This window comes from Crotalus tigris, unplaced genomic scaffold (genome assembly GCF_016545835.1).
Source record: "Crotalus tigris isolate CLP2741 ecotype Arizona unplaced genomic scaffold, ASM1654583v1 scf7180000018101.4720394464:4744507, whole genome shotgun sequence".
NCBI classification, from domain to species: Eukaryota; Metazoa; Chordata; class Lepidosauria; order Squamata; family Viperidae; genus Crotalus; species Crotalus tigris.
In genome coordinates this window covers 1,182,753-1,195,714 of record NW_024096823.1, presented here as the reverse complement: position 1 = coordinate 1,195,714, position 12,962 = coordinate 1,182,753, and the positions used below count along the sequence as shown (strand labels likewise).

General features: G+C 40.4%; 1 protein-coding gene across 3 annotated transcripts in view; it reads left to right on the top strand.

The window, feature by feature from the left end:
* Positions 1–12,207, top strand: part of LOC120309983 (cyclic AMP-dependent transcription factor ATF-7) — a 136,305-nt gene extending 124,098 nt beyond the window's left edge. For 2 of the 3 annotated variants that reach the window (XM_039347800.1, XM_039347799.1), the window contains 3 exons: positions 2,397–2,594; positions 4,751–4,859; positions 5,931–12,207. In XM_039347800.1, the coding sequence (XP_039203734.1) occupies positions 2,397–2,594; positions 4,751–4,859; positions 5,931–6,148 (525 nt within the window). In that variant the 3' untranslated portion in view covers positions 6,149–12,207. The remainder of the gene's footprint in view (positions 1–2,396; positions 2,595–4,750; positions 4,860–5,930) is intronic. The other variant, XR_005557234.1, reaches the window with a different exon arrangement.
* Positions 12,208–12,962: the final 755 nt, after the last annotated feature.

Genomic DNA, 12,962 nt, shown 5'->3' with positions numbered 1-12,962 from the left:
AGACCAGGGGTGTCAAACTGCCGGCCCATGGCCGGCAATGGCAAAACTCTCCCAATACATTGCCTGATGTCACATGACATTGGGAGTTTGACATGCCTGTGCTAGACCATGTGATATTTAATTAAAATCCAGTAGCTACTATTGGAGCCAGAATTGTATATAAAAGAGTAATGTGCTGTTCCTTGTGGTGAATAAAAGGGGAATGGGGAATTTCTAAGTAGGTGCTTGAGCTAACTATGTGTTAAAGAGAGCACAATGGGTAGCATGGTATCATTTGCTACGATACGTACACTTTTTATTCATATTTTTAAAAATCAAATATGAATTTAAGATTTTGAACCATTATAAAACAAGAATGATCTGATGATTATGTGAGGAGTATATATCAGGCTAATGAATTCTCTTATGCAATAATATGGTCATTCCTGGAGAAGGGAAGGGAAATTGTCATCAGCTTCCAGCAGTCTTTTAGTTATCCAGAAATAAATGATACTTTGTTTTGCATTTCTCTCTTCCCTTATGTTCCTGTACATCCTTTGTCTTTTTGTATTCTTTCTCTATTTCTTTAGAGAGCAACTCTCCTTTTTGCAGTTTCTGAAAAACTGCTTAAGAACAAACCTCAAATTTTGCAAATGGGAATAAGCTTGAAAATTCAGTATGTTGTTTTTCCTTGTTGCCAAATTTCAGCTTTCTAGTTGCAGGATGTGCTAGGTTTAGGCACTCAGTTTCTAATTCCCTGAGCAGGTGGGTAGACTTGGGTGAGCCTCCCTTGCTTCTGTCAGCATTGCTCCCAGATGTTTACAACTGAGATACAACAGCAATGAGGACAGAGTCAGAAACACAGAAGCAATGTTTACAAATCTTCTCTCCCTCTGTCTCTCGTCCTGATTTAATTACTTGAGTTTAAATGCACCCCATTTGGTCCTGCCAACTTACCAAATGCCAGCCTTCCATCATAATTACCACCTGCTCTGTCAGTTAGAGCTTCCAGAAGTTTACTGTCCATATGTTGCCTGACTGACAGCGAGTATAGAGAAGTGGAAACTGTCTGTCTAATTATAGAGCCCATTTGGGGAGGCTGAGCTAAGGTGGGAACCTGCAAATTTGTTTTTGCTTTTGGCAGTTATTTGGCTACTTAAAAATAAAAAGGATTTCAGTGACTAATACAGTGTTGGCTCTACCACATAAGCATCTCATTGCAAAAATTATATAGATGCTTGAATAGGCACAAGGGAAAAGAGGAGGGTTTTTTAATTAAATTGATAAAAGGGTGCAAAATCAAATAACGATTTATTATTCCATGTTGCTTGCAGATAAATGCACAGCAATAGACATACATTTGTCTTGTACATCCATTTTACAAGTAGACTATTGGGAACCAGACAAATCAGAGGAAAGTATTATTTATTGTTTGTTCATTAAAAGATTGTAAATATCAGAACAGTTTACAGAAAAATATAGTGCAAAATATAATAAAAGCAATCAAGAATAAAAAAGAAACATTAAACGACAAAGTAGCATTTGAGAGCAGTGCTCATAGGCAGTGCTAATAGTCCCAGAAATTGCTTGGACAAATTCTATGGTCCATATACCGAGTTTCCCCGAAAATAAGACCTATCCCGAAAGTAAGCCCTAGCTTGATTTTTACATGTGTGCCTAATATAAACCCTACCCCCAAAATAAGCCCTAGTTTTGGGGTGAGGTGCACACGTAAAGATCAAGTTGGGATGGGGTGTGTGGAGCTGCCTCACACTCCCTGCACCCGTTTACCTTAGCACTGCCTTAGCCAAGATTCCACACCCCAACAACTGTCGCACCGCTGCCTGACTTCTTCTGTGGCTTCTTGCAGCCAGATGCCACATGGCGCACCACATCAGTGCCACCTCTCGTGGCAGGAAGCTGTGTGGCCCGTGGCGCAAGCAGCGGCACCGACACAATGCGCTGCATGGCCTGCCATGAGCAGAGCGCCACGTGGCGTCCAGCCACAAGCAGCCGCAAAAGAAATCAGGCAGCGATGCAACAAGTGTCGGGGCATGGGGAGGCCTGACTGCAATGGTCCTAAGGTAAGCAGGTAAGACATCCCCCGAAAATAGGAATGGTGCTTTTTTTGGGAGGCAAAAAGAATATAAAGACCGGGTCTTATTTTCGAGGAAACACAGTAAATATTTATGACTGGTAAATTCTTAATACAAGGTGGCCCTCTTCAGATAATGGCTGAACTGCAACTTTCAGCAGTTCTAGCCAACTTGAGTAGTGGCAAGAGATGCTGGGAGGTGTAGTTTAATAACACCGGAAAGCCACAGGTTCCTCCTTTTTTTCTTTTTCTTTTTTTTTTTGAACAACCTGTCCATCTTCTGTGTGAATAGCCTGCCCATCTATCTGTCCTTTGTCCTCAGGTTTCCCCAGCTCAACCCACCCCAAGTACAGGTGGCCGACGGAGACGCACAGCAGATGAAGATCCAGATGAACGTAGGCAACGCTTCTTGGAGCGGAACCGCGCTGCTGCCTCCCGCTGCCGCCAGAAACGCAAGCTCTGGGTATCGTCTTTGGAAAAGAAGGCGGAAGAGCTCACCACACAGAACATCCAACTAAGTGTAAGCAGGCTACCAATATGCCTACAGTGTGATCAATATACCCCTAATATCGTATCTATCCTTGCTTTATTTTCAAGACCATCATCTTCCCTAGCCAATATAATCTGAAATTATGAAATCTCCATTTGTACGGAGGTGATTTTTGTACTCTGAGGCCTTCATTGCTTATCCTTGAAAATCCTGGCATGCAGTAGGTATTTTTGGTCTTGACCGGGTACCATCTGGAGGAGCTTATTTTGCCAGAGAGAAAAAAAAACGATTTGAGGTCTCTGTGAAAGAATGCATTCTCCTGACATACACTTTCTTGGATTATAGTTCCCTTAGTTAAATTATATCTCCTTTGGGAATGGACATTTTGTGGAACAGATATTAGGGCCTCAGTTGTTTTTATCTCTTGTTACTCACTTGTCAGTGTAAACTTTTTTCAGAAAATCTTATCACTCAATTCTGATCTAACTGCGGCAGATTTTTTTACTCACCCTTTGACAAAGATAATTGATACTCCTTCTTTTTCTTTGTTCCCATCACCTATAAATTTGATACATTATTGTTAATATATTGTTATCATTTCAAAATATCCTGATATGTGAAATTTTCTATTATTCTTACAAGTAAGAAAGACATTTTGTGTGGTCTAGAAGATGCACAAAGGGAAGCTTTTCATACTGTCTATCTGTCTCTAACAGTGGAAACTTAGCTTTCTCTCCTGTCTACTATAGAATCTTGGTCTGATTTGATATATTGCTGGTGCTAGATTATGAGCCAAGCTATTTGCGCTGCTATGAATTTTTTGGTTTACTTTTTACTACCATGATGCTTAGCTTTCCTGAAGCTTAATAGGAATTTCCCACCTTCTGAAGAAAAGGAATTGAGCCTTCTGGTTCTTGGACCTAAGCCAACAGGGGTAGTTCTGTCTTTGAGGGAGAAACTGAAGTTCAGTGTAATCTCTCTTTCAGTGGTAATAATGAGAATGTTAATACACTTGAGTTATTTCCATATGTGCCCTTGATATGGTGCTCCCACTTTTTTGAGAGACTTACACAAGGAATGCAACTAAGCAAGCCTACCATGACATAGTTACAATTATAAGCAACTGCAACTCCAGTGTTAAAACAGGCTGCTACCTCCATTCCCTATAAGCAGCCTCTGTCTGCTAGAAGCCAAAAATAGCTCCAGCATTCCATAGTTTTCCATGAAGGTGAACCTGGGAGATGCACTGGGTTTGTTTGCCTTTGTGAATTTTCAGCACCTTTTTTGTAAACCCTTCCAGGTATTTTGCCCTCAGTCCTATAGCTTTCACTTTATATTTCATTGGTGGAAAAGATTTGAAACTACTGCCTCAGTGTGTGTATTTGTGTACATGAGCCGAGGTGGCGCAGCAGTTAGAGTGCAGTACTGCAGGCCACTTTAGCTGACTGTGTTCAGCAGGTCAACAGTTCAAATCTCACCGGCTCAAGGTTGACTCAGCCTTCCATCCTTCTGAGGTAGGTAAAATGAGGACCCAGATTGTTGGGGGCAATGTAAATATATATATACATTGCTTACTGGTGTACACCACTTAGAGAGTGCTTGCACTTAAAGCGGTATATAAGTCTCATAAATAAATAAATGTGCGCATGTGCATTACATTTAGCCTAACTTATCTCAAAAGATTTTCAGAATTAAAACATGTTTTCTTTCAGGGTTTCTTAGATTAGAATCTCCTTTATTCACTACCAGGTTTCCAAATTGGCCTTATGAAAGATATTCCAATAGCAAAAGACACCATTTAGGCATATGATTAAGCCATAGGATTGAGCCATAGGATCATGGCAGTTTTAATACTAAAAAGGGGCATGACAAATGAAGCATTCCCTAAGCCCAGGGATAGGCAACCTTAGCTCTTTTATAACTTGTGGACTTCAATACCCAGAATTCCTGAACCAGCCATGCTGACTCAGGAATTCTGGGAGTTGAAGTCCACAAGACATAAAAGAGCCAAGGTTGCCTACCCCCTGCCCTAAGCTAAATAATGAGTAAATAGTGCTGGCTGAACCCCATGATCTGTAAATTCCTTCATATTTGTGTTGTGTCTCTGTTTCAAATGAACACTTAACAAGATTCAAGATTGGATGTTGAACCAATGCAATCAGACTAAATGTTTCCTTTTTTCATAGAACGAAGTTACATTATTAAGGAATGAAGTTGCGCAACTCAAACAACTATTGTTGGCTCACAAGGACTGCCCTGTCACTGCATTACAGAAGAAAACACAAGGTTATCTTGGTAAGCGGAATCTTATAAATAAATATTCAGGCAGGGCAAATGGGGTCAAATACAAGGGTCCTTGGTGCTCTCTGAATTTGGTTGTTTTCTTGCAGCACTGATGATGTTACCTAGTTTGGGTAATGAAATGTCTGCAAAAAAACAACCAAGCTCAGAGAATACCAAAGACGCCAGTTTCAACCCTGAATTATAAATAGTCTCCTTTATTGGGGTCAAACACAGATTGTAGAATTTCAGCACTTTATGAAGCAGCATTTTGTGATCCATCAAGATTTATAAAAGCATTCTATAACTGAAGAGTTGTGAATATTACAAGGACCCCCAACTCTGACCTAAGCTATTCCAAAACTGTTGGGGGTAGAATTCTCAGTACTCCAGTTATTATGGCCAGTTCTTCCTTTGGATGATGGATGTCCATATTATCTGAAGGACACCCAGCTGAAAGAGATTCTACTACATTTGCAACTATAGAACAAGACCTTTTTTTCCCCAAAGGCTGATTTTTTTTTTTTTTTACAGTGCTGTAAAACTGCATTTTTTTTCTCTTTTCTTCAATTCTGGAAGTTCACATTATAAGCCTTAGCTGTAGGGAAAGAAATTCAATTGGCATCTAGATAGTGCCAGTCTAATTCTTCTCAGTTATGCACATGCACTCTTGTGCAGTTTTATTATGGAGTTATGTGACTGATTTTTTTTTAATCGAAGAAACCAGAATCAGCTGACTCTACACAATAATAAACTATGGTTTACCAAATACAGTGGCTGGATTCACATAACATGCTATGTAAAATGAAAATCTATGCTAATGTGTTCCATGTATCCAACCCAAGATTATACAGATATTTTTGATTAGCGTCAGAATGGGTTATATTTTTCATGGTGGTTAAGTCTGTATTAAAGCTGAATTTTTGTACAGAGAATATTGTGGCCAAAAAAAAAAAGCAACTCATTTGAGAAAATATAACTGAAAAGAACTGGCAGAATCATTGCTGAAGCACGTTCTGTTGATGCTTGTAAAGCCAAGCCCAATCACTAATACCGTTTTATTTTTCCCTTTTCTTGAAAAATCAGAAAGCCCCAAAGAGAGTTCTGAGCCCACCGGTTCTCCAGCTCCTGTCATCCAGCACAGTTCGGTGACTGCATCTCCCAATGGGCTGAACGTTCGCTCTGCAGCTGAAGCCGTTGCCACTTCAGTCCTCACTCAGATGGCCAACCAAAGGACAGAACTGAACGTGCCCATACAGTCGCATGTCATTATGGCGCCACAGTCCCAGTCTGCTGGCAGATGATGTCGCCAGTTGCATGGCATAGAACTAACCAATGAACTGCAGCCAGAGAGACTGATCATAACTAAGCCCCTTGTTCAAAATGGGGTGGATACAGTTTTTGTTTTGTTCATTTGTTTTATTCTTTTGATTTCTTAAAAAATGAGTGAAGGGCAGCTATGGAGCTTCTAAATATATCCCACATAGATCCTGGCCTCAAACATCTGTCATAGGGCCATCGTCTTTCCAAAGGGTGGCTTTGGAATAAGTCATTTTGCCACACTTTAGAGACCATCTGTCATCCTATCTAGAATCGACCATTTGGATAGCCTTATACAGTGTGATCTTAAATGGTTAAAGTTCAGGTATACATTGTGCTAACACTAAGCCTTCCTTAGTTTGGTTACTCATGGTGCTTCCTTGTCTTGTCTACTGTAGCAAGAGAAAGCAGTTCTTGGGAGGAGCTGTGATGTTTTGCTGGTGCTGGCCATTTTTTGTGGAAAACTTTAGCATCCCAACTGTTTTTGTAGCGTATCCATCAACATGATACCTGATCTTCCATTCTACACTTTCACACAGGATTCCAGCTCATGGCTCTGAAGGTGGTAAGCTCCATAATTTTGTCAGTTTGAACTGTTCAAATTGTTTTGTGAAGAAAGTAAGAAACCTCACTCTTAGCTGCTGCAACTGATGGGTGATTTTGCTGTTCTGGAAGAGAAAATGGCAGGCTTGTTGTATACATTGTAGATCACATAATTTGTACTTTGCGTATGATCAGGGATACATTTTTGGTCATGTTGTTACCTAATACAGATTTTAATTTCTGTAGTTCGAGAGGAAGCCATCAAAACACAATGGAAATTCTTTGGTTTGTAAGTTACCAGGTGGGAAATGCTAAGGTATATTTCAATAATGAGAAGGAAGAACATTCACAAGGGCATCTCTTACTGGGTCTAGAAAAAAAAATAGAATGATTTAAGCCAGTGTTTCTCAATCTTGGCAACTTTAAAATGTCTGGACTTCTAGGCTGACTAGGGAATTCTGGGAGTTCAAGTCCAGACAGCTTAAAGTTGCTAAGGTTGAGAAACTCTGATTTATACCTTTGGAATCTGAGTAGTTGCAGAATCATAAGCATTACAGTAGCAGGTTCAAAGCTACAAGCTGCAGGATGTAGCTAAACAACTCCTATATTGTTTGGGGACAATGTAGGAGTTAGCTCAATGGCAAGGAAACAAGAAAATGTATCTCTGTTTGCAAATGCAAAAGATTCAATACTCTTATAAGAGATGTTCATTTCAAAAGCTAAGCTGACATGTTTAACCCAGTGAACCTTTCAAGATTGTGGCCTTAAATCATGGATTGTTTCAAAGACAAAAGGATTCCAAATGGCGTCCCTCTTACCTTTTTTTTTTTTTTTTTGGTCAGGTTTTCCATCCCATTTCTCCTTCAGATGATGTCACCTATTGCCTTTTCCCATCTGTCTCTTCCAAAATAAATACCGAGTTTCTTGCACATTGCTATCATAGGGTAGACTGAAAACAAAAAAGAAGAATCTCTTGCCTTTTCTTCTGCTTCTTGTCAAAGTGTGTGCGTGTGTATCTTGAACTGACCTTGACCTCTTGCTAGTTGGCCAATTTTAGCTTGAATCACAACCAGAGGAAAAGGTGCAGTAGGGTAGTTAGAGAGTAGCTATCATGAGCTTCCAACTTGCCAAATCGCCAACTCTTCCACTATTTTGTCTTCCTAATTATGTTTTTTTTTTAGCTGCCAGTCAATACAAAGATTTTTATTATTCCTCAGTTTCCACTCACTAGAAAGCACACATATGATACACACACAAATGCACATGTCTATGTATATATGTGTAAATGTATATGTGGCATGCTAAACTTAATGCAGGTTTTCTATTATTGCTGTTGCTACTGTCACAATCAATCCAGCTTCTCAGGACCTTAATGTCGCATGCTCTCTGTTTCCTTGCCTGAATATGATGCTGTTCTTCTTGTTCTGTTCTTCTGTGACGTGGTGTTTAATTTTAATCTCTCCTAGGTTCCTTTTCCTTTCTCCTTTGTTTAAAAGAAGCAAAATGTGTTTTGAATGTCTGCAGACTTCCTTTTAACAAGCATTTCAGACATAGTGTCACTTGTCTTCCTCCCCACCTGCCCCCCCTTTTTCCTTGCTTCCTTGATATGCTAAAAATGCAAGCTGGCAAAGGCTTTGAAACATAACTTGTCCCAACAGGGTATCTGTTTCCTTAGTGACAGCTCCAATAACAGTGCACAGTAGGTGTAGCCAGGATCTTCTCAGGTTAATAGGATAAGAAATGAGCTTGCCGGGCAAGTGGTATAGGACAAGGTATTTTAGTTTTTTTTTAATTTATATTTTTGTACCTTTCAAAACAAAACTGCTGCATTCTTTCATTTTTTAAAAAAAATCAGAATTCTGCTTGCTGTTGAATGAATGCAATGCAGGTCCAGAGAAAGGACTGTAAAATTTTGGTTTTTCATATTTTCCATTGAAAAATAGGGGCTCACAATAGCATTGAATTTGCTGTCTGAACTGGTGCCTAGATTCTCGTTGACAACTAGTGTTTTGTTATGAGAAAGAACAAATGAAGCTGTCAATTGTGCTATTGGCCAACCTTTTGGGGGAATGGTAAGAAACTTGGAAAGGGAGAATGAATATACCAAGATTTGCAAGTGAGCAACAGGCAGAGACTTGCCAAATACAGATTAAATTATGGGTGGATTTCTTACCATAGTTCAAAATGACACCCAAAGATAGGTATGGCCAGCACTGTCCTTTCTCAGTGGATGTACAGTTCTCTCCAAGAGTTGTACAACTGAGACAGAACATGATTCAGTAAACCCTAATAATTCAGCACAAACTGGGTAGAGCAGCTGTGGCTTAAGAATAATCCCCAAATATCTAACTTAAAGAAGGCTTTCTTTATTTGGGGCCGTGTGATAGAAACTCCAAATCTTTCTCTTAGACGGGAACCTTGTTTTAGAGCAACCGGCAATTGAACCTGGAACTTTCTATATGAAAATCAGTTGGTCTTTAATACAATATAATCTCTTTTCTAGTTGGATATGAGGCTGCTTCAGTTATCTTTAGGGAGGGGTGTAGTGCACTCGCCCTCAACTTGCCACTGTCTGGAAATGCTGGATGCAGTCAGGAGTATAACTCTCATTGTAACGGACAAAGGAGAATATTTGTCGCTCAGGGTTGAAATGAGGGATCCTTGGTGCTCTCTGAACTTGATTGTTTTCTTGCAAGAGAGCACCAAGTATCCCTTGGCTGGAAGGATGGGATTTATGCTCCATCACATTTGAATATGCCACGCTGAGGAAGGCTGATCATTATTAAAGATCTTGTGAAGTTGGGGTGGCCTTCCCTCTGCGCCATGCATGGGTTCATGGTCTGTGCTGTTATTCAGTTATTGTCACTCAGCCTGGTTCACTTAATGCTGTTGCAGAGGGGACTATGTTGAATCTTCCGTCAACGTGTGGTTTGCACTCAGGCTCTGAGACAGCAAGAACAAGTGTAGGGAAGTAACACTCCAAGTAGGAGGACTTGTGGAAAGTCATAAGATCTGATTGGATGGGTCTGGTAGAGCGCACAAGCTGCTTTCTATGGGGGACATCATGCTGTGGTTCAAAATCAGGGAGTAAAATATAAAAAAAGCTTTCGTAAAAAGCATCTCATTCTGTTAGCCTACCCTAAAAGAATATGACTGCAGCCTGGCTCCAGGAGTTTCCTGCCTCAGTGCTGCAGTACTTCAGGATAAGAAGGGAGTGTAGCACACAAAAGCATGGGGACATTTTAATGTACTCCTGCTCCAACTTTGGATAAACTCCACACTTGTTAAATTAAGCCAATCAGCTACCCAGAGTCTCCTCATGACGAGATGGGTGGCAAATAAATTTAATAAATAAATAAATAGATTAAAGTATCATGCTGTTAAAGATAGAGAAATATTTGAGGGGGGGGGGGCTCAATAAAATTAGAAACCACATCCACCTGTCTATTGGACTCTGCTGTATCCTCAACTAAAAAATGCCCAGCCTAGTTGAAGTATAGAGCCTGTGAACAGAATGAAATAATCTTACCATTATTTCTCAACTAAAAAATGCCCAGCCTAGTTGAAGTATAGAGCCTGTGAACAGAATGAAATAATCTTACCATTATTTTAAAAATGTATTTGAAGGAAATAATTTCTCTTATAGCATTTTAAAATTAAACTCTGCTTTGCTCTCCCCCTTTCCATTTACTTGCATCTGGATTGTTATGATTCCCTTAGTATGATCCTGTGTTCCTAGCAGTCGTTAAAAACAAAGCAACATTTGCACTTTGCTTCAGTTCCTGCTATTCAGTACTTGCCAGGTTAGAAGAGCTCTGGAGCTACGAAATGCTGGGTTTATAAGTAACCTCTGCTACATGGAATCACAGTAAAAGGTGGCTCTTATAAGGCCACAGAGCTACGTGAAGAATTGGTTAAACTGTGATCAGTCCTGCTCTAAATGTAGCTGACACACTGGTTGTCAGAAAGCTCTCCTAAACATATTATAACTCATAATAAATCAGTAGTTGGGTTTGTAGCAAGGATCGCTATAGCCGACTTCAGAGGATGGCCAGAACATAAGCTGTTGTCCCAAAAGAATTCCTTTCGAGTAAGCAAAGAATTTTTGAGGTTGAGAACAGGGTAAAAGTTACTTTGTCAAGTTACTTTTCTAGCTCAGAGAAGACTACCACGCTAGCCATGCATGATATGCTAAGGCTGATCTACATATTCTACAGCAAGGAGTCTCATTTTATTTCACCTTATTTTCTGATTGTACCAAGGAAGTGTGTTCTGGGCTTACACCCATATTTATAAGAAATTACTATTCTAAGTGTGTACCCTTTCAACCTGCCAATTGACCAGTGGCCCTTGTCTGTCACTGAAACTTTTTAACAAAATTCTATGCCTGTAGCAAAGGAAGCAATCTGGGAAACTGTATGTATAGTTTAATATAGCCATCTGTACTACTGCAGTATTTTATGTGCAAAAAGCATCTTCTACAAGAGGGAGAAACAGCATAATCTTCCATAAGTAGTACATTCCCAGAACATGTGAATCTGTCTCTGGTAATTAAATGTCAGCGTTTAAATAAGCTTCACGAGGAAGCTGGCTGTATAAGCTTCCTTATATAGCAGTTTTTACAAACGGCAGTGCCTGGGCTGGAAGGATTCGTATCAAGGATCTTGTGCAAGTTCCATCAAATCATGAGTAGATTTGTTTTACATACTCCCTGCTCTCATCTTCAGCAAATTGCAAACAGCTTTCAAAACGTTTCATTTGTCTACTCGCGGCAAAGTTGAAGTGATTTTTCATACGTTCTTCTGATTTCATGGAACTACAGTAGTTCTTATGTAGATGGCCTTTACCTCTGAACAGTTTCGTCTATCACTCTTAAGAGATATTGAGGTTTTGTAGAATCAAGAAACACCCTTTTGTTGGATATGCTCAGATATTTATCTTACCTTTTTTGTTTTTTCCCTTTTGAATCTTAACAGTAATAATAGTAAAACAAACACCTTATTCTGGTAAACGCCTCTAATAGAAATATGGTACCACTAGTTGCTGCTTAGAGAAATATTGCGGTGTATCCCAGCTCCTTGGGGGAAAATGCAATATCCCATTCTAGTTCTATTGGTTTAGATTGCCCTTCTCTATGAGAAATAATGTTTTACTCATAGTAGGGCACTCTTTCACATATTAGGCTAAGCAAAAAGTTACATCATGATTCGTATTTATCTGAGCCAGGCCTATGTCTGTTTCAGTGTAACAGTGTGCCTTTCAGCACACCAGTCCTAGACAGTGGTGCTTCAACTGGTAACTCAAAATCTGTAAGGATTTGGTGCAAAGAACATTATGGCAGCCATACTTTCCTTATAATTGTCAGGATTGTGTAGGACAGGGCTTTTCAACCGGTGGTACCGTACCACTTGTGGTACATTAACGAGTGGCAGGTGGTACACAGCCCTGCTAGCCAAGTGTAGTGGGGGAGGGAAAGAGCCAGCGCAGGCAAGGACTTATTGTGAGAGAATCCTCTGGAGCTGCAGAGTGGCTGAAGCTGAGCCTCACCTCAGGCTCACTTCTGGCTCACCCCCCCCCATGAGAAAGGAGGAGGAGGGGGTAGAGACAGGAGAAGCTATAAAAGGAGGCAGTTTGGGCGGGAAAGGGGGAAAAAAGCAGCAGCCTCCGGAGGATGTGGAGTCAGCTCTAACTGCACCGAAGGGGAAGGAGGAGGGTGGGGGAGGAGGAGAGGAGATCAAGGAGTCCAAGCAGGCCGGCCATGAGCCGATCTACAACTTCTGTGGCAGCCACCTGTGCTGGCAGCAACAAAGAGGCAAGAAATGCAGCAGGGGAGGGGTTGCCCTCCAGGAGGAATGAAGAAAGGTAGCATCAGCTGGAGGCAAGATGGAGATGGAGAATGGAAGGATTCTTATGTGCTTTTGTGACTTTGAAGTTCTGGAATTTGTGAAATCTGGGCTTTGTGTTCTTAAGGAGTGTTTGGCAATTTCTATTTGGCTGATGGCTGATGTCTCCTGTTAGCTTCTATTGTTCTGCTATTGTTAGCTGTAAGTTTTGCTGCAAGGGATTTTGAAGTATTTTTCTCCTGAATGGATTTTCCCTGTAGCATTCCTTTACTTATGAATGGAGCCATTTGGGGAGGCTGCCTTAGCCTCCAGCCAATACTTACTACATTTTTTTCTTCCTTAAGTGCCAGCAGCATTCATTAACTTTCCTTTCTAGCCAGCAGCTAATTCTTAAAGGGGAATGTGCCTTTTT